Genomic DNA, 19,094 nt, shown 5'->3' with positions numbered 1-19,094 from the left:
AGTCTTAAATAAGTCTTGGATTTGGACTAGAAATTATATGGCTACCTCTTTATGTGGGAACTAAAAGTAATTCATTGAGACAGGAACATAGAGGTGAGGTGCCAAAAGAAAAAGCTGGAAAGGTAAGTTTCGATCATGTTATTAAGGGCATTGCAGGCAGGCTAAGGAGTGTGGAGATAGTGGGAAAGCCATGGATGGTTTTTAATGAGGGGAATGATAAAAATAGAGATATATTTTAAAAATAATCTAGGAAAAGAGTGGAGAATGAATTGGAGTGGAGTGATCAGAGATGGGGACAATAGGGAAATCAGAGAGAAGGCCAATGAAATAATTAATTGGTGAGATAGTAAATTTTTGTTTTTTAAAAATATGTCTCATAAAAAATAAATACAAAATAAGACACTGGGCCCAGCGCTGTGGCTCATGCCTGTAATCCCAGCACTTTGGGAGGCCGAGGCATGCAGATCACAAGGTCAGAAGATCAAGACCATCCTGGCTAACATGGTGAAACCCTGTCTCTACTAAAAAAAATACAAAAAGTTAGCTGCGAAAAGAAAAAAAAATTAAAACAAACAAAAACAACACTGATGGGGTTCTTAACTAATTCGGTATTAAAAGGAATGGAGAGGAGGAGACAGTTAATAGAGAGATGTGTAGAGTCGTGTACAGGTTAGAAGGGGAATAACCCAATGACCAATCACATGGAACAGTTACAGAGACAGCGAAGTAAATGACAATAGTCTCCAGCTTCTGGGATATATGGTGATACAATTTATAGGGAACATGGCAGGGAGAGTAGGTTTTGAGCAAGCCAGAAGCAGCTGTGGGAAGCAGTTGGTGAAGGTTAGAATCTCCCTGTGTGCAGTAGGTAGGTGTCTATGGAAGGAGGGCGGTCAGGGCAAGGGCAGGGCTGGATCTGAAGTTTGACTCTGAAGAGCAATGTGTAAATAGCCTCCATCTTAGGGGTTGACTTCCTATACAGCTAAAATAGTTATTCTGTCTGCTCACTTTTACTTGTCCTTGTAGGGGCTTTAGGAATATCCTGGGTGAAATACTATTGCCAGTATGAGAAAGAGACCAAAACACTCACCATGACGCCTATGGAGCAGAAGCCAGGTGCTAAGCAGGTCAGTTCTTGTTTGCACCATATTTTTGGAAATGGATCTATGACTGTTTCTCAGAAAAGAATATATGTTGACTTAGTATCAAATCATCAAGTTCATCACTGTTACGTGAAGCCATGACTTTATATGTACATCTTGGCCTAAGTTTGAGTCAGATAGCACTGAGTTGAGTGAAAAATTTCTCTGTTGATTACAGCAAGCCTTTTGAAAGTGCTGGTAGTCTTTCAAACCAGTTATTTTTACAAGTGCCAGTCACATTGTACAGTCAACTATGTAAAAATATGGATGAATTACTTTTAAGAATGCTCTACTCTTAGATTCTTTAAAATAGCAAGCTTTAAAAATATGAATTGAATTCCAAAATTCCTTTTTTTACAGGACTGTGTTTATGGCCCACAGTTAGAATAACCGATACTCACATTCTATGTACTACTCAGATATCTTTAAGCAGTTAATCTCTCTTTTTCTGCCCTCCAAACCTTCTCTCACTCCTGAAAATGACAAGATAAATTTAACACACTGAAAAAAATAGTTTACTCACCTGGAAGAACCTGATCTTCCTGATCTTTTACAAACACACACACACACACACACACACACACACACACACACGGGGGTTCCTTAAGATAAAAGCTGATCTTTAGACAGATTGTTTATATTCTAAAAGTAGTTCAATGTGCCTCTTTCCCCTTTAACTGGCTCTCAGACAGGGTCTTAGTGCATGATTTTTAAGCATTTGCACTGTTTACAAATTGTTTGTTGGAAGTGCTTCAAGGGTTATTTGTTAGCATTGAAAGTAGTACATGAAGACCCAATTTAGGTAGGGAGGAATTAGGAGAAAAACTGGGACAGTTTCTCTCCCTTGCTGATCCTTTTCATGGAAGATCTCTCTTGTGTGGCTTGTTCATGTTGAATTAGAGAGGATAGAAATGTGCTTTCAGGCTACTGAAATTTTTTTGGAGTGAGGGTGGTCTTTTAACCACAAGATTTACCTCCCTGCTTTAATGTGCTTTGGTGATGGGATGGACTTGTAGAAGATTGAGTTGTTGTATCAAACAGAGTTTCTGGAATCCTCGGCTATGCTGTATTATCATTATTATTATTATCATTATTATTATTATTATTATTTGCGACGGAGCTTCACTCTTGTCACCCAGGCTGGAGTGCAATGGCACAATCTCAGCTCACGGCAACCTCCGCCTCCTAGGTTCAAGCAATTCTCCTGCCTCAGCCTCTTGAGCAGCTGGTATTACAGGTGCACACCACCACACCCAGCTAATTTTTGTATTTTTAGTAGAGATGGAGTTTCACCATGTTGGCTAGGCTGATCTCGAACTTCTGACCTCAGGTGATCCTCCTGCCTTGGCCTCCCAAATTGCTGGGATTACAGGTGTGAGCCGCGGCGCCAGTTACTGTGCTTTTATCATGGGCCAGTTACTCATTCAAAACCCTCCTCAGTTTCCAGTCTGCCAATTGCCAAAGCACCTTTCAGTGTGGTTCCAATAAATTCATCCTGTGTTTTAGCACTGATTTGTTCCAAGTCAGTCAGAACTTAGCTGATTAATCTGACTAGGAAGTGCTTATAAGCAACACTGGCCTGCAGTCTCTTTCTTTTATTTTTCTACACACATTACTTTTCAACTACCAGAGAAGAAAGCTCCTTTTGTAGGCAGTAATTTCATTTAGGTACTTTCTCTGAGGCTGCTCAGAGGTGCTTATTGCAAACCCCAAGACAGTCAGCAGATACCACTTTCATATCCTCCTGACAGATGCCAGCAAGCCCTCCTTTTAGTTTTTCTTTCCCTCTTCTCTTTTCGTTGAGTAGCTGCTTGCAAAACTGCAATGGTGGTGGCCTGAGCATTTTAAATGTGGTATTCCTTATGGAATGGAAAGAAGAACTTAGTTACTCACAAGGCAGAGGGAGGTGGTGGGTGTTACTTGGATTTCCCCAAATTGGAGTTGGAAGTGATTTCTTCCTGTCAGTTCTCTGTTTCACTTCTTTTTTATTTTATTTTATTTTATTTTATTTTATTTTATTTTATTTTTTTTTTTTTGAGACAGAGTCTCGCTCTATCGCCCAGGCTGGAGTGCAGTGGCGCAATCTCGGCTCACTGCAAGCTCTGCCTCCCGGGTTCACGCCATTCTCCTGCCTCAGCCTCTCCGAGTAGCTGGGACTACAGGCGCCCGCCACCACGCCCGGCTAATTTTTTGTATTTTTAGTAGAGACGGGGTTTCACCGTGGTCTCGATCTCCTGACCTCGTGATCCGCCCGCCTCGGCCTCCCAAAGTGCTGGGATTACAAGCGTGAGCCACCGCGCCCAGCCTGTTTCACTTCTTAATACTAGTTTGTATTTTACAATTATAAATTTTACAAATAAATGATACCATAATAATAAGAACACTACAAAAGCCACTATTTCTTGAATACCTGCTGTGTGCCAGACACTGAGCTAGACCCTTCTGTTATATTCATGCTCCTCGTTTACCCTCCTAGCAGCTATGTGAAGTCAGTGCCCCCAATTTGTGTAGGAAGTGAGACCAATTTGAAGATGCAGGAATTGGCCATCTTTCTGACTATGGCACTTACTATAGTGTTGGTCCCACTACTTTAGCCTGTCAGCTCTCATCTGTGTTTTCATGGTCAATTTTCTGATCATCTTCTCAAATGATAATTTATTAGATCTTCATCCCTTCCCTGTTAGGAATTTGTGGTCAGAAGAAGGAGTACTGTGTTCTGAATCTTCAGACCTATGTTTGAATTTTAGCTCTGTGGTCTGGTAGCTTGTTGACCTTGAGTAAATTGCCTAATGTTGCTCAGTCTTAGTTTCCTCATCAGAAAAGTGGTAAGGATGATAAAGTAGTTCATAAACATTTATTGAGCACTAAGTATTTGCAAGGTACTGGAGGTATAAAGATGAATAAAACACTGTTCATGTCTTTGAAGACTTCCTACTCAAGTGGTGAAATTAAACATAAAAACAGGGCATTTTAATATTACGTGCAAAGCACATAGTGGGCAATGTGTTGGTTTGAAGAAGGATTTTTGAGGAAGTGAAAGCTGAACTGCAGTGTGTAGAATAAGTAAGAGTTTAGTCAGGCAAAGAAGATAGACAAGGTCATTTTGGGTGGAGGGATTAATATAGGCAAAGTCATGCAATCATGAAATAGCATGATATGCGTGTGAAATAAGAGTACTTTTGCATTGTAGGGGCATTAAACAGGTGAGCAGTAGCTAGAGATGAGATTGGAATGGTGGGCAGGGCCTAGGTCCCTGAGCTGCAATGTCATTGAAGCTGAGGACATTGAGAATTTAAAGAGGTAGAGTGAGTCTGTGACTTCGCTCATAACTCTCATTTTGAAAGACTAATGTGTGACATCCCACATTTGGGGGTAGGAAGGCATACTGAAGGATTAATTTAGAGTTGAGTTGTTATAGTGCAGGAGCAAGGAAAGATTGGCCTGCAAGTGGTTGAGTGTGCTGATGAGCAAGAAGTATTGGGTAATGAGCCACGTGGGCCAGTTGGTATGTCATAGTATCTAGGCACCTGGGCAGTGTTTCCTAACTTGAGATACCACAATGGGTTGTGTTATTCCCATTTAATAGATTGTGAAGTTAAGACTTAGAGATGGAATATGATTTATTTATTTATTTATTTTTGAGACAGAATCTCACTTTGTCACCCAGGCTGGAGTGCAGTGGCACGATCTTGGCTCACTGCAGCCTCTGCCTCCCAGTTTCAAGTGATTCTCCTGCCTCAGCCTCCCGAGTAGCTGGGATTACAGGTGCCCACCACTGTGCCTAATTTTTGTATTTTTAGTAGAGACGGGGTTTTGCCATGTTGACCAGGCTGGTCTCCAACTCCTGACCTCAGGTTATCCACCTGCCTTGGCCTCCCAAAGTGCTGGGATTACAGGCATGACGTGCTGTGTTTTGGCCAGGGTCACATAGCTGGTAAATGGCATAACTGAGACAAGACCCTAGGTCTTAAACTTTCTAGTGTATTGCTATTTCCACTATACCAATGTGGATGACTTTGGGTATGCTGCTTTACCTCTTTAAGTGTCACTTCTCTATAATGGTTGTTAACAAGAAAAGTGGCTTAAAAATACCTAGCATAGGCTGGGCACAGTGGCTCATGCCTGTAATCCCAGCACTTTGGGAGGTTGAGGTGGGGGGATCACGAGGTCAGGAGTTCGAGACCACCCTGACCAACGTGGTGAAATCCCGTTTCTACTAAAAATACAAAAATTAGTTGGGCATGGTGCGCACCTGTAATCCCAGCTACTCAGGAGGCTGAGGCAGGAGAATCGCTTGAACCCGGGAGGCGGGGGTTGCAGTGAGCTGATATCGCACTACTGTATTCTAGTCTGAGTGACAGAGCAAGACTCCACCTCAAAAACAAACAAAAAAACCAACCAACCAAACAAACAAACAAACAAACAAAAAGAATACGTAGCGTAATATATGGCACATAGTAAGTGATAAATGTTACTTCTCTTTCCTGTATTCCATGGTCTCTGTTGAGATAAGAGAGGGAATCTGAACAAGGTGACACTGCAGAATTTTAGTCTGTGGACACAGTGAGTTTTAATTCCCTTAATTACCTACAGGACTAAAGTGGGCCACACTGTCCTTGCTGCACATATGAAATATCAAATGCCACCATGACTAATACACACATTTACTATTTCCTCTAGTTTTGCACTACCTTTGGAGTGATTACATTTGTGATTTCTGTCATCCTAAAGAGTCTGAAGTTGGGAGACAGAAATGTTTTTCTCCCTTCCTTCGTCTGCCACTTTAATGGAAGCTTCTTTGCTCAGCTACCCTCTGACTTTCTAAGGGAGGTTTTAGACAGCCACTTACCCCGTCACAATTTCCCTCCCTAGAGGCCTCATGAAAATTTTATTCTGTACACTTAATGCCATTCAGGCAGCCCATTTCTCCTACACTCCCCTTACATGATGTGTATTGAGCTTCCTATTAAGTCTTCCTTCTTGGGAAAGAGTGCTGGATGACTCTGAACAATTTCTCCTGGTCTCAGCCATTGATTCTTGGAGCGGGGAGAAACCATCTGCCATCTTGCTGCAAATACTGTTTGAAGGGACAAGATTCTCAGTGAGTGTACACATTGCTCCTGCTGCCTTGACCAGACGCCTTCCAAGTGACACTGAGGACACTGTAGGAAGCAGAAACAGCTTCTGTGTCTTTTTAAAAATTGCCTGTTAATTCTTGTTTCATATCAGGGGCCCTTGGACTTAACACTGAAGTACTGTGTGAGAAGGAAGACGGAGTCTATCGACAAGAGGTTCTGTTTTGACATAGAAACTAATGAAAGGTAAGCTGTGCCGCTGTGAATTGGCAATGTCCCCACGTGCCAGATGCTTAGCCTGGGTAGGTCTTCTATTTTCCTCCGTCATCCCACGTTGATGACAATGAGTAAGTCTATTCAGGACTTTGTTGTGAGTCTATTCAAGCCAGCTCTTCTGGCTGCCCTTCCCAGGGATCCCTGCTAGACCTGGCCCAGTGCTGCTTTTCTCTGTGCAAGCTTCTATCAGCTTTGCCTCACTTGCTCTGGGAAGAAAAAGTCTCTCCTGGGATTTAATTTGCTATCAGATGTGCGAAAGGTTAACATTTGGTGATCTTGCAAGAAGGAAAGGATAACAAAGCTCATTCTTTGTTAAATCTCCTAATATCGCAAAAAGAACAAATGAATTGGCACACATTTTTGAGGGAGGGAAGATGGGGTGGAGGGTCGTGGGTGTTATTAGAAAGTCATTTCTCCCCATTTGGTGCAAAAATGATGCAGACCTTCCCTGCTTTACAGATACTCGTATGAACTGGAAATAGTGTGATTATCACCTTTCAGACCTTACAGCTCAGGCTTGCACATTTTGGACTTCGTTGTGTTTGTTTCTCCCCAGTGCCCTCTTTTTTTACTTGAACCTGAGCAGTTTTATCAGAGGAGAATTTTAACCATTAAAATTTCAAATGAGTGCATTTGGCATTATTGTGGAGAAAGACATGCTTTATAGTTGGGTGGTTGTACCAAAATAAACAGAATAAATCTGTTTCTAGATTTTATCTCAACCTTTTATTTCTATATGTTGGATACTTAGTAATAGAATAGAATTTTGCAAAATGATCAGATTGCTAGAGAGGAACTTGAAGGGTGAATTACAATATCATGTGAACAAAACTAGCAGTGACTGGGATCATAACAATCAGACTAAATGATGAGGGCATTTTTTTTAAAATTGGGGAATAAAGGACTTAGCTTGTTTCCTTATTTCAAAATTGAGAGATTATTATTTGACCCTCACAATTTCGATTTGTGAATCTATATCATTTCTTTGTTAAAAATGGATGATCCCAATTGAGGTGGCTCTGAAAGTATATATTATTGCCAGTAACCACGAGACTGTCACTCATTTTCCTGATAGCCTCAGTTCCAGTAGGAAGGGGAAAATTACTGTTGGCTGTGGCTTCCCTTTTATGCAAATAATATCCCCAACTCAAGCAGGTGCAAACAGTTTGTCCCGTGGTTAGGGGCTAGGATCAATTTATGTTTCTTGTACCTGGTGCTATGCCTGGCTCATGATAAGTACTAAATTTGATGTTATTTTTAAGTGTGTTTTTTTCTTATCCCAGAATGCTGAAGAATTTTTGACACTAAAACCCAGGGATTAAAGTTTTGATGCATCTACACTTTTAGTTATTATATACTGTGCACTTTACAAAACATTCCCTCATTTAATCTACCCCCCATTTTACCAGTGAGGAAACTAAGACCCACATACATTTAACTGACTTGCCCAACTAAAGTCACATAGTAAATGGTGAGGCTGAGCTCAAACCCTGGTCTGTAGGTCTTCAAAGCCCATGCTGGTTTCTTTTTGTTTTTGAGATGGTGTCTCTCTCTCTTGCCCAGGCTGGAGTGCAGTGGTGCACAACCTCCACCTCTTGGGCTCAAACGAGTCTCCTGCCTCAGCCTCCCGAGTAGCTGGGACCACAGGCGTGTGCCACCATGTCCAGCTAATTTTTGTATTTTTAATAGAAATGGGGTTTCACCATGTTGGCCAGGCTTGACTTGAACTCCTGGCCTCAAGACATCCACCTGCCTCGGCCTCCCCAAGTGCTGGGATTATAGGCATGAGCCACTATGCCTGTCTCCATGCTGTTTTTTAATTTTTTATATTGTCTATTATAAGCAGAAGAAACAAGCTGCAAAATAGAGAGTTAAATATAATAATGAACAGGTGCTGAGGCCCCTCTCTGCATGTGGAGTCTTTTGAGTGACATGACATCTGCTTTTCTGGCTAGTCAATCTGATATAAGGAACAGAGTCAGGCTTCCTAGCAGGCATCAGGCAGCTGTACTCACATTCCCTGGAGCACAGGGCAAAGGGCTCTGAGCCACTTTTTCTATGTCAGGAAGAGAGGATAAGATTTTTATTTTTTTAACTTTTAATTTTTTAGAGAGAGGGCCTTACTCTGTTGCCCAGGTTGGTTTGCAGTGGCACAGGTTCAAGTGATCCTCTTGCCTGAGCCTCCTGAGTAGCTGGGACTGACAGGTGTGCACCACCATATCTGGCTAATTTTTTATTTTTTGTAGCTATGGGGCCTTGCTATGTTGCCCAGGCTGGTCTTCAACTCCTGGCTTACAGTGATTCTCCTGTGTCAGCCTCCCAAAGTGCTCACATCACAGGTGTGAGTCACTGCACCTGGTTCTAAATTTAGGCTCTTAGCAGTATTTAAAATGACAGGCTCGTAGCAAGGCAGAGCTTGAAATGTTTTAATAACAGCAACAACAATAATTGTAATAATAATAAAAACAATTGCTAACATTTGCCAAGTAGCTCCTTTGTGACAGGCACTGTTATCAGCCATTTAAGTGTATAATTTCCTTTAGTCGTCACCACAGTCACATGAGGGAGGTGATGTTATTTGAATTTTGGTTTGTGAATCTGTATCATTTTTGTGTTAACAATGGATGACTCCATTCAAGATGGCTGTGGAAGTATATATTGTTGCCAGTAACCACAAGACTGTCATTAAGAGGTGCTTTAATGAAGTAAGAGAAGGTAGGACAGGAACCCCATTATTCCAGCAGGTAGAACAGGATTCCTATGATATCAGTAATGGAAAGGACCTCCCAGCTCCTGTGTTCCAGCACCCTTTCAGATAAAGAAACCGAGGTCTAGAAAGGCCTAGTTACTTATCCAGGGTGGCTGAACTCTCTTGGCATTGCTTTTATCATTCTACGACTCTAGGAGAGGTCTCATCTTATCACAGAATTTGTGGAAGGAACAATGTTTTCCTAATGGCTCAGCAAGCCAAGAGAATGCAAGGAGACTTTATACCTTGCATAAAGTATGGTTAATTTCAAAATTCCAGTTGAGTCACAAAGATCTAAAAAGATCATATAGAGCATAACAACTTGGGATATCTCTGGGTAGTTAGTAGCGTCTTAGTCCATTTGTGATGTTATGACAAAATACCTGAGACTCAGTAATAGATAAACAACAGAAATTCATTTGTCACATTTCTAGAAGCTGGAAGTCCAAGCAGTTTCAGTGTCTGGTGAGGGCCTGGTCTCTGTTTCCAAGATGGCATCTTGTTGCAGTGCCCTCCAGAGAGCACCAACACCGTGTCCTCATATGTCAGAAGAGATGGAAGGGAATGAACCTACTCTTTCAAGTTTTTGTAAAAGGGCCTTCATGAATGGGAATTCATGAGGTTCTACCCTTATGACTAACTCACCTCCTAAAGGTCCTATTTCTTAACATCATCACATTGGTAGTTAAGTTTCAACCTATGAATTTTGGGGAATATTCAGACCACAGCAGGTAGCCTGCAAATAAATAGAATAAAACAGGGTTTGAAGCGGTGTGCCAGGCAAAGAGGCCTTATATTGTAGTAGTGAAGAATATGGCTGCTGGACCAGACTTTCTGGATTTAAGTCCTGTCTCTAGTAGTTCCCTGCTATATGACCTTGGATAATTACTCTGTGCCTCAGTTTCCCCTTCTGTGAAATAGAGATGATTATTATAACTGCCTTATTGTATATATTAATTGGGTTAATATACATAGTTTACTTGGAACAAAATTTGTCACCTAGTAAGCGTTCAGTAAATATTAGTTGTTTTTATTAGTCATAGAATTGCTTGTTAGCCAAAACACCTCCTCCCTGTGTCTTAGCCAGTACTCCTGTTGTTGAATTTATTCCAACTCAAAATGTTTCTTGGACATCGCAGGTGCTAGAAGAAGCAAAGCCATTTGACTGAGAGATGAATGTGCCTGTGATGTACATGTTCATTCCTAGAGCTCAGACGAAGTGGCTGCCTTCCAACAGAGTGAGGCAGTGAGAGCCTTTGTTTGGTTCAAGCACAGTGGGGCCAATTTAGGGCCAATTTAGGTGTGCATTATGGAGGCGTCTTGACAGTTACCTTCCCATTTCTTGCAGGATCTTGGCACAAGGCCACCAAGATACCACCCCCGCCTCCATGCTTCCCAAAGTTACTGTTCTCTAAATTGCCTATTGTTTTCTTGAGTAAAAGAGATTTTGAAAAATTAGTGTTCTGTAGGCCTATGCTTGTTCAGTGTGACAACCTCCAGGGCAGAGAGGGACCCTAGATCACAAGACTCCATTCTCTCAGATGAATTTTCTGCTTTATACTTATCATTTATTCCCCCCTCAGGCCAGGAACCATCACTCTGCAGGCCCTTTCAGAAGCTAACAGAAGGCTATGGATGGAAGCCATGGATGGGAAAGAACCTGTAAGTTACCTGACACTGGGGAAACCTTCCCAGCATATGCCAGTGTATGAGTGCCCTCTAGTGGTATCAGTGGGTTTCAGACAATTAAATGGTAATGGATTGTTTGGTCTCAGTTTTAGAGCTGTAAGGAATTGTTTCCACATCTCTCAGCAGGTAAGGCAACTGGAGTTCCAGAAAGGTTGAGGGACTTTTCTGAGACCACCCTCAGAGAAGACATCAAAACTGGGCTTAGAATGCAGATCTCTCAGCTCCCTGCTCTAGTGTTAGACTATGTAGCTATGCCCATAAGCTTTTCTTCAGAAAGAATTAAGCCATTTTTCAGGTTATAAAATCAATATGTGTTAATTAATTAATATGTGTTAATATGAAAAATAATTGCTATAGTTATAAATAAGCACTTATTGAACATTTATTCAGAATGATTTTTCTGCCTCACCCTTATACCACCAACTCAGCTTATTCTCTTTGAGGGTACAGCTGGTAGCGGAGATGGCATTGCCATCCTGTATCACAAGAGGTACCATTCCATTTAGAACACCGTTATGCAGGAGGACAATCCCTTGAAAGAGTTACTGATTATCATCAAGCGACCAATAGGAACAGTTGGAAATAATTGAAAAACATTCTGATTTCTTAGTGGCATATGAAATAATATCAGCTTCCTGGTGTTGGAATTCCAAAAGCCTGGATATAGGTACTAGTTCTGCCATTAAATGGCTATGTGACCCTGGGCAAATCATTTCACCTCTCTGAGATTCAGTTTTCTTCTCCTAAGTAAAACGGCTTTAATAATTTCTTTCTACCTATCTCACAGGGTTGCTTAGAAAAACCAGATGGAAGTCATCTTGTAAACCACAATGTGCTAGCCGATCTGAGTGATGGGATACAAAACTCCTAAGATCCAGCAGTGTTCAGATACAGTCTTATTTCTTTGCTTTATTCAAGTGAAAAACTGGCTAGGAGGGAAAATGCATTCCAGGTTTTTCTTTCTATGCATCCTCAGTATCCTGGAGAATTTAGAGGGGTAACTAGATCCCAGATTGCACTTCTAGTAAACTGGAAGGTAGCAGGAGAGACTTGGCATTCTGAAGACTGCCATCCAGAAAATATTCCAGCACTGTCTTCCTTCTGGCACCTCCCAGAAACCTGCTGCTGAACTCTTTCATGCTTGTGACGTTTCTGTAGGCAGGTGCTGGGAAGCTCAGCAAGGCATTTATCTTTCAATTCCCTCTCCCAAGTTTGCTCTCCCTTTAGGTTTTCAAAAATCAAAGGATGCAGATGGCTTTCTGTGGAGAATGATGTGAGCACATGGGCCCACTGAATGTGGATCCATACCAACTTGATCATGGCAGATTTTTCCACAAATCCCTTGTTTAGAAAAGTAGCAGCAAAGGCTGGCTGGCACAGAAATATCTCCCACTGAAATATCTGTGGACATACACACATATGCAGAACTTATTTTAAGGAGAGGCTGTTCAAACAGACTCTTAACAGATGGCATATGGAGGGCTCATTTCCTGCAGCCTCACATTACTAATGTTGTTGCTCCTTTACTAAACACTCCAGTTCACTAGTCTTACAAATCTCATCCATGCCTTTGCCTAAACTGTCAAAGAAGATCAGGGCTTGAAGAAATGTCTGCTCCAACCCTGATCACTTTACTGATACAAATTTTGAGATCTGGAGAATGGAAAGGGCATGCCCAAAATTTCCTAAGAGGTAGAGGAAAAAAAAAAAAAAAAAAAAAAAAAAAAAAAAAAAAAAATCTGGTCTCTCACATAGCTATCACAGCGCATACTCCAAGACAACACAGACAAATCTTGGTGTATTCATGGATCTCTTTCAGATGGACATTTGCCTTTCCACAGAGAAGTATTCATCAACCAGTCTTTGAGGGTGGGAGATTGGTGTTAGGAACATTTAAATTTTATGATGCCCATTAGACAGGTACATAGCCATGAGGAAAACACTTTCCTGGTCTCTTGCTTTATCATAAAAATGTCCCAGGTGTTACATAAGTAAATATCTAAGATGGATTGGCTACAACTGTAGCTATGGTGAACTGTGTGAAATTCAGTGTAATTTTCAGGGATTGTTCAAGTATTTTCTTTCTTTCTTTCTTTCTTTCTTTCTTTCTTTCTTTCTTTCTTTCTTTCTTTCTTTCTTTCTTTCTTTCTTCTTTCTTCTTTCTTCCTTCCTTCCTTCCTTCCTTCCTTCCTTCCTTCCTTCCTTCCTTCCTTCCTTCTTCCTTTCTTCCCTTTCTTTCCTTTCTTTCTTTCTTTTTTTTTTTTTTTGACAGAATCTCACTCTGTTGCCCAGGTTGGAGTGCAGTGGTGTGATCTCAGCTCACTGCAGCCTCCACCTCCTGGGTTCAAGAGATTCTCCTGACTCAGCCTCCCAAACAGCTGGGATTACAGGTACATGCCACCATGCCTGGCTAATTTTTGGATTTTTGTAGAGACGGGGTTTCACGATGTTTTCCAGGCTGGTCTTAAACTCCTGACCTCAAGTGATCTGCCCGCCTTGGCCTCCCAAATTGCTGGGATTACAGGCATGAGCCACCACGCCTGGCCTGTTCAAGTATTTTCTAGCAATCTTGGCAAAACGGTTGTGTTTAGCCCACTTGACTATCTTTTTAACATCCTGGAGTTTCTAATCATTTTTAATGCCTATCTGGGGAAAGATATTTAATATTATGTTCTCTGTTTTCCTATATCGATTGACAATAGCCATGGATCTTTCTGTTTATCTTCTTTTGTAGATCTACCACAGCCCTATAACAAAACAGCAAGAAAGTGAGTCACTCAAGTTTTTGGTCTACTAGCATTATAAACTGCCAACTGTCCTATTCATAGTAAATACCATCATTAATGATGTGTACTACTAATGCAAGTCTGAATATGGATGCCTTTGTGTGAAATCAAATTCAGCCATATATTTTTTAAATGTGTCTGGTAATTGAACTAAGGTAGACACTTTGTGTTAGCTTACATCGTGGGTAGAGAAACATATCCTTCCTGTTCTGGAAGCATGATAGAAATTGTATTTTTAGGCTAACATTTCACATATGACTTTGCTCATGCTGAAAGCAGGCAATGCAAAGGGCTAAATATAAGTATTTTGTGTTATAAGAGTTAAAATGTTAAACCTCCCCTGAAAAAATGAATCTTTCCATTTAAGGGTGACTGGAAATGAGCAACCAAAAACCCTTAGCTCTCTCAATGCAGTCCCTTTGCATGGTCATTAAATATTTAATAGGTGACACCTGTTGCAGCAGGCTCTAACTCTTTTCCTTTGTTTGAAACAGTGGAGCTAAATGAAGTGGGCTTCAAGTTTGTCAGGAAGTGCATCAATATTATTGAGACCAAAGGTAAGATCTGAACCATAGTCTTGGCATTGTCTGAATCTGGTCACTCTGATTTTATCCTGGGCAATTTCTCTGAAGTAGCATTTTAGGAATGAAGACTGTTTATTAAGCTTGTGTAGTAGGTGCAAGCTAGAAAATTTCAGAAAATTCTAAACTAGTGGTATGCAAGCATATTTGGATAATTCGTGGATTCCTGCTTTTAAAGAGCTTGTAAGTTTATAAAGTATTCTCAAATAGTACCTGGCACTCCTTAAGCAGTGTCATGATGGTTCTATCCTAAATGATAAAGAGTTCAATTTCTGCCACAATACATACTGGTATAAAAATTGATGGGGGCAGAGCCAACCAAACTCAGGGAGATGTGGAATCAGCATTCTTCCTGGTTGCCGATACTCCCTGGTTTCCTTCTGAGGATATTTAGACTGTGGGCAAGTGTAGTATGTGAATCAAACGTCTTTGTCCTTTGAAATGTTTTTTTAGTCTTTCTTGGTGCAGGAAATGGCCTTTTGTTTCACAGCTGCCTTACTCCAGCCCTCTCCTGATTTATATCACTGCTTAGGAGCAACTTGAGTGTTGATCCTTCCTCCTTTTTCAATTAAATGAACTTCTTTCTAAGATGGCAGCACCATTCTCAGCTTTCTGCTGCTGCCCAAACTAAGCATATGCTTCTATTTACTATAGAGTTTGTTTTCTTCTCTTCAGATTAATGAGGACTTGGTACACTCCAAATGAAAGGATGGATAATTTGGAGAGATGCTTTAGGACTATTCCCCTGTTACAGGGAAGGCTGGAGAACTTGGAGTATGTAGTGTGACCCCTTCCTATCTGAATTGACTCTAGTGTACCAGGGGGAGATGACAACTCTAGCTATACAAGTGAAATTAACCTGATTTTTTCCTCCACTAGGGATCAAGACAGAAGGGTTGTACCGCACTGTGGGCAGCAACATTCAGGTTCAGAAGCTGCTGAATGCGTTTTTTGGTAACAATTTTACTTTGATAATTCTTATTGGGAGTACTTTATGTGTTACAAAGAAATGTGACTGAAAGAGAAAGGAGACACTGCTAAAATGTGGTAGAATAGTTGAAAAAAGTATTTTCTAAAGTAAAACATACACATACTTGCCCACCCTGGGCAGAGTCAATCATACCTTGAAAATGGCTGTTATCTCTCCTTCCTCATATCCCATTCACTGCAGAAACCCTCAGCAATCCAACTTCTACCCCTACATCTCAGCTGGAACTGCGTGGCCAGGCTTAGTCGGTATCTTCTTACCAAATCCAGTGAATACTTTTGAGTTTCTGTCTTACTTGATCTCCTCATTGACCACTTTCTCTTTTTTGAAACTTTCTCCTTACATGACTTCATGACTTCCATAACACATCAGCACTCCTCTGATTCTTCTCACATCTTTTTTTTTTTTTTTTTTGAGACAGGGTCTAGCTCTGTCGCCTAGGCTGGAGTGCAGTGGCATCATGGCTCACTGCGGCCTCAACCTGAGCCTCCTGAGTAGCTGGGACTATAGGCGTGTGTCACTACACCAGGCTGATTTTTAATTTTTTTGTAGTGATGGGGTCTCACTATATTGCCTAGGTTGGTCTTGAACTTCTGGCCTTCAATCATCCTCTTGCCCTTGCCTCCTAAAATGCTGGGATTACAGGCATGAGCCACAATGCCTGACCTCTTCTAACATCTTATAGAATTCCTTTTCAATAACTTGCTGAACCTTTATCTTTCTCTTTTTTACAGCTTGACTGAGTGTTTTCTACAGTTCTATCTTTGTTCTTGGTTTACTTCTTTTTTAAAATATGTTTTTCTATTGATTGATTTTTTTTATTCTGGTTATGGCTCACATTTTTGTTTCTTAAAAAAACATTTCTTGTAATCTTTATTAGTTGCTGGATATTGTGACTTACTGAATGTCCTGATTTTGTTGATTTCTTTTAAAGAGGACTGAATTTTGTTTTGTGGGCAGTTATTTGTGGATCAATTTGAGTCGTCTTTTTAAGCTTTGTTGGGCCAGATATAAAGTATCCACCCCCAGGTAAGGTTGTTGAGCTCTTTTTCTACATAGCTCACTCTTCTCTGGTACTGTGCTTTGCTAATTATAGCTGCTTCAGCCTTCCTAAACTTTGATCCTTATCTCTTCAGCTGAGCAAGACTTCCATGCTCAGCTTGAGTTCCTACTCCATCTGCTGCAATCTAAAAAGTGCTTTTAAGAAGCAAGCTGTGGAGAAGGTAGCAGTTATCTTGTTTGTATCCCTCTTCTCAGAGTCATAGTCCTGTGTTGTCCATTGTTCAATAACTACATGCAGGAGTTTCCTATATACTGTCCAGTTTTCTAGTTGTTACAGCAGGAAGGCAAGTCTGATACCAGTTAGTCCACCATGGCTGGCAGTGGTATTCTCTCTTTATGCTTTTTACTAGCACCTCTATGCTGACAACTCACAAAATCTCTGTTCCAGACATCATCTGATGAGTTCTAAATGCAAATATTCACTTGTCCACTGCACCTATGCTTCTCAGTCATATTAAGGTCATGGCACATATCAGAATGATCATCTTTATATAGCATGCTCGGGTAAGTGGACATCACTGAGGCTAGAAGCCCTAAAGGCTGAGGGAATCAATATTGGAGTCTCTGCACAAGCTGTCTTTATGTAGATGGTTCACAGGTATCTACCTGCATTTCTCTCCCTGCAAACCTACCCTTCTTCCTTTCGTGGGTGGCAGTGAAGCATCTTGTAAGCTGAGTTTTCACAGTGTCAGAGAACAAATTGAGTGTGGAAAACTGCAGTTTGGATAAAGTACATACTTTTTGGTCCTTACTGTGATACATAGCTAATCTCTCACAAGCCTGCAGGTCTGACAACCAACCCTACTCACATTTGAGGATGTTACAGCACTCAGTCATAGCAGGTATGGTTTTTGAATTCCAGATTATGTCCTTAGTACCTCAGCATCTGTTTTCATTAATCACCTTACATTCTTGACCTTTAAAATTTTGGATTGCTTATTCCTGGTCAATTTGCAACCCATCTCATTAGCTAAGGACAGTTTTTCATATGTAAGTCAGCTGACAGCATGGTCCAGCGTATTGAATCTCTGAAAAATTATTGAACTCAGATATTTATTCAGATAACTATTGAAAATTCTGTTTCCAGTATCACTACATTCTTATATCTGTTGTATAATAAGCTAAAAAATGCCATGCCAGGCATCCCACTGATTATCTTATGGGCTTTAATAGGACTGAAGTGGCTCCTTCAAATCACACATGGCAGTACAATTTGATTCAAGTATTAAGACAAGTGGTAGAGTTGGTGTATTTCATTTATTCAAAACCATCCTCCAAATATTAACTCTCATAGGAATATCTAAAATATAGACCAGGAAGTTCTAGATATAAATATTGACAGATACAATATAAAACTGTTAACTTCCTTATTTGTATATGAAAGTGGCAATCCCGATCCTTGCCCCAAATGTATGAAACTCCAGATGTGATGATCCTCATTCATTTTATTCATTGAGAAAATATTTGTGTGCCTACCCGAGCATCAAGCATTGTGTTTAGGGCAGTGGATTGAGAAGTGAACATATTCCCTGTGTCTTCCACCTTTGTGGGGCTTCCACCTTCCCATTCTACTGGGAAACTGTCTCTCAGTTACCTTTCAATGTCTAGTTATGTGGGGAGACCGTCCTTCTAAGTTTCTTTCATGTGATGTCCTCTGGCATGTCTCACTGGGATCCTCAAAGCTGTCTTGCTTCTTTTCACCCTTTCCTGATCTAGTCTCATACCACTAGGGGCTTGTTGCCTTGGCTGCATGTGGACCCATCATGATTTATCCTGGAGGGTGAACATCCATTGCCTTTTGGTTATGTACCATCTCTCCCTCTTTTTTTTTGCTTACGTCTCATGCTCTATGCTAGTCAAAAGGATACTTCTTGTTATTTGTTTTAACCTAAACAACCCTATGACATCTCCTATAACTTGTAACTGTAGGCTTTCTTCTATCGTTTACTACACAAAAGTTTGTCTTTTTGGGAAATAAAATATAACACAGAGTATAAAGTCAAAGGCAACACATTCATAATCAATAGTTATTTTCAATCACGCTGTTGGTTGGTTGGTCACATTCCTTGCCTACACCAGATTTTTGTATGATGCTTTATGTTAATAGGTTTTATGTGAGGATTAGAATCTTCACTGGTGCCGGATCCATTGTAAGCCACCTTGGCACAGAGAAGCCAATCTGATTATCTCAGGGACAACTTGGAACCTCGTGTAAGAGTTCTGTTTCAGAAGGGGAACATCACACACCCGGGCCTGTTGTGGGGGGGGGGGGGGGGGAGGGATAGCATTAGGAGATATACCTAATGTAAATGATGAGTTGATGGGTGCAGCACACCAACATGGCACATGTATACATATGTAACAAACCTGCACGTTGTGCACATGTACCCTAGAACTTAAAGTATAAAAAATATATATATAATAATAAAAAAAAACTTTAAATCATAAAAAAGAGTTTTGTTTCTCTTTCCTTTATCAAGCTATAACTATCTTATTAATGAAAATGCCCCCCATTGTCATTTTAGTCTTAATAATCATGTTGTGCTCCAGAGACTCTTAAGTATTTCACAATGGAGCAGATGGGTGAGATGGGGCATGGACAACAATGAGACTGGTTGTATCAGCAGGGGCTCTTGATAGAGTTGAGCCTGGCTGGCAGCCATAAACAGGAAAGCGTTGTTCCCACAAGACCCTTACCATGCCAGAGGCCTATGGATCTAAACAGAAGAGGACTTGCTGTAGCGAG

At 40.8% G+C, this 19,094-nt stretch overlaps 1 protein-coding gene across 2 annotated transcripts in view; it reads left to right on the top strand.

Moving 5' to 3' along the window:
• The window catches only part of OPHN1 (oligophrenin 1), a 392,827-nt gene that overhangs the window by 225,044 nt on the left and 148,689 nt on the right, over positions 1-19,094 (top strand). For both annotated transcript variants that reach the window (XM_032757108.2, XM_032757106.2), the window contains exons 10-15: positions 1,027-1,127; positions 6,372-6,463; positions 10,826-10,904; positions 13,666-13,699; positions 14,212-14,274; positions 15,178-15,252. In XM_032757108.2, the coding sequence (XP_032612999.1) occupies positions 1,027-1,127; positions 6,372-6,463; positions 10,826-10,904; positions 13,666-13,699; positions 14,212-14,274; positions 15,178-15,252 (444 nt within the window). The remainder of the gene's footprint in view (positions 1-1,026; positions 1,128-6,371; positions 6,464-10,825; positions 10,905-13,665; positions 13,700-14,211; positions 14,275-15,177; positions 15,253-19,094) is intronic.

Source organism: Hylobates moloch, unplaced genomic scaffold, assembly GCF_009828535.3.
Source record: "Hylobates moloch isolate HMO894 unplaced genomic scaffold, HMol_V3 SCAFFOLD_7, whole genome shotgun sequence".
Lineage (NCBI taxonomy): Eukaryota > Metazoa > Chordata > Mammalia > Primates > Hylobatidae > Hylobates > Hylobates moloch.
This window is presented reverse-complemented; position numbering and strand designations above follow the sequence as displayed.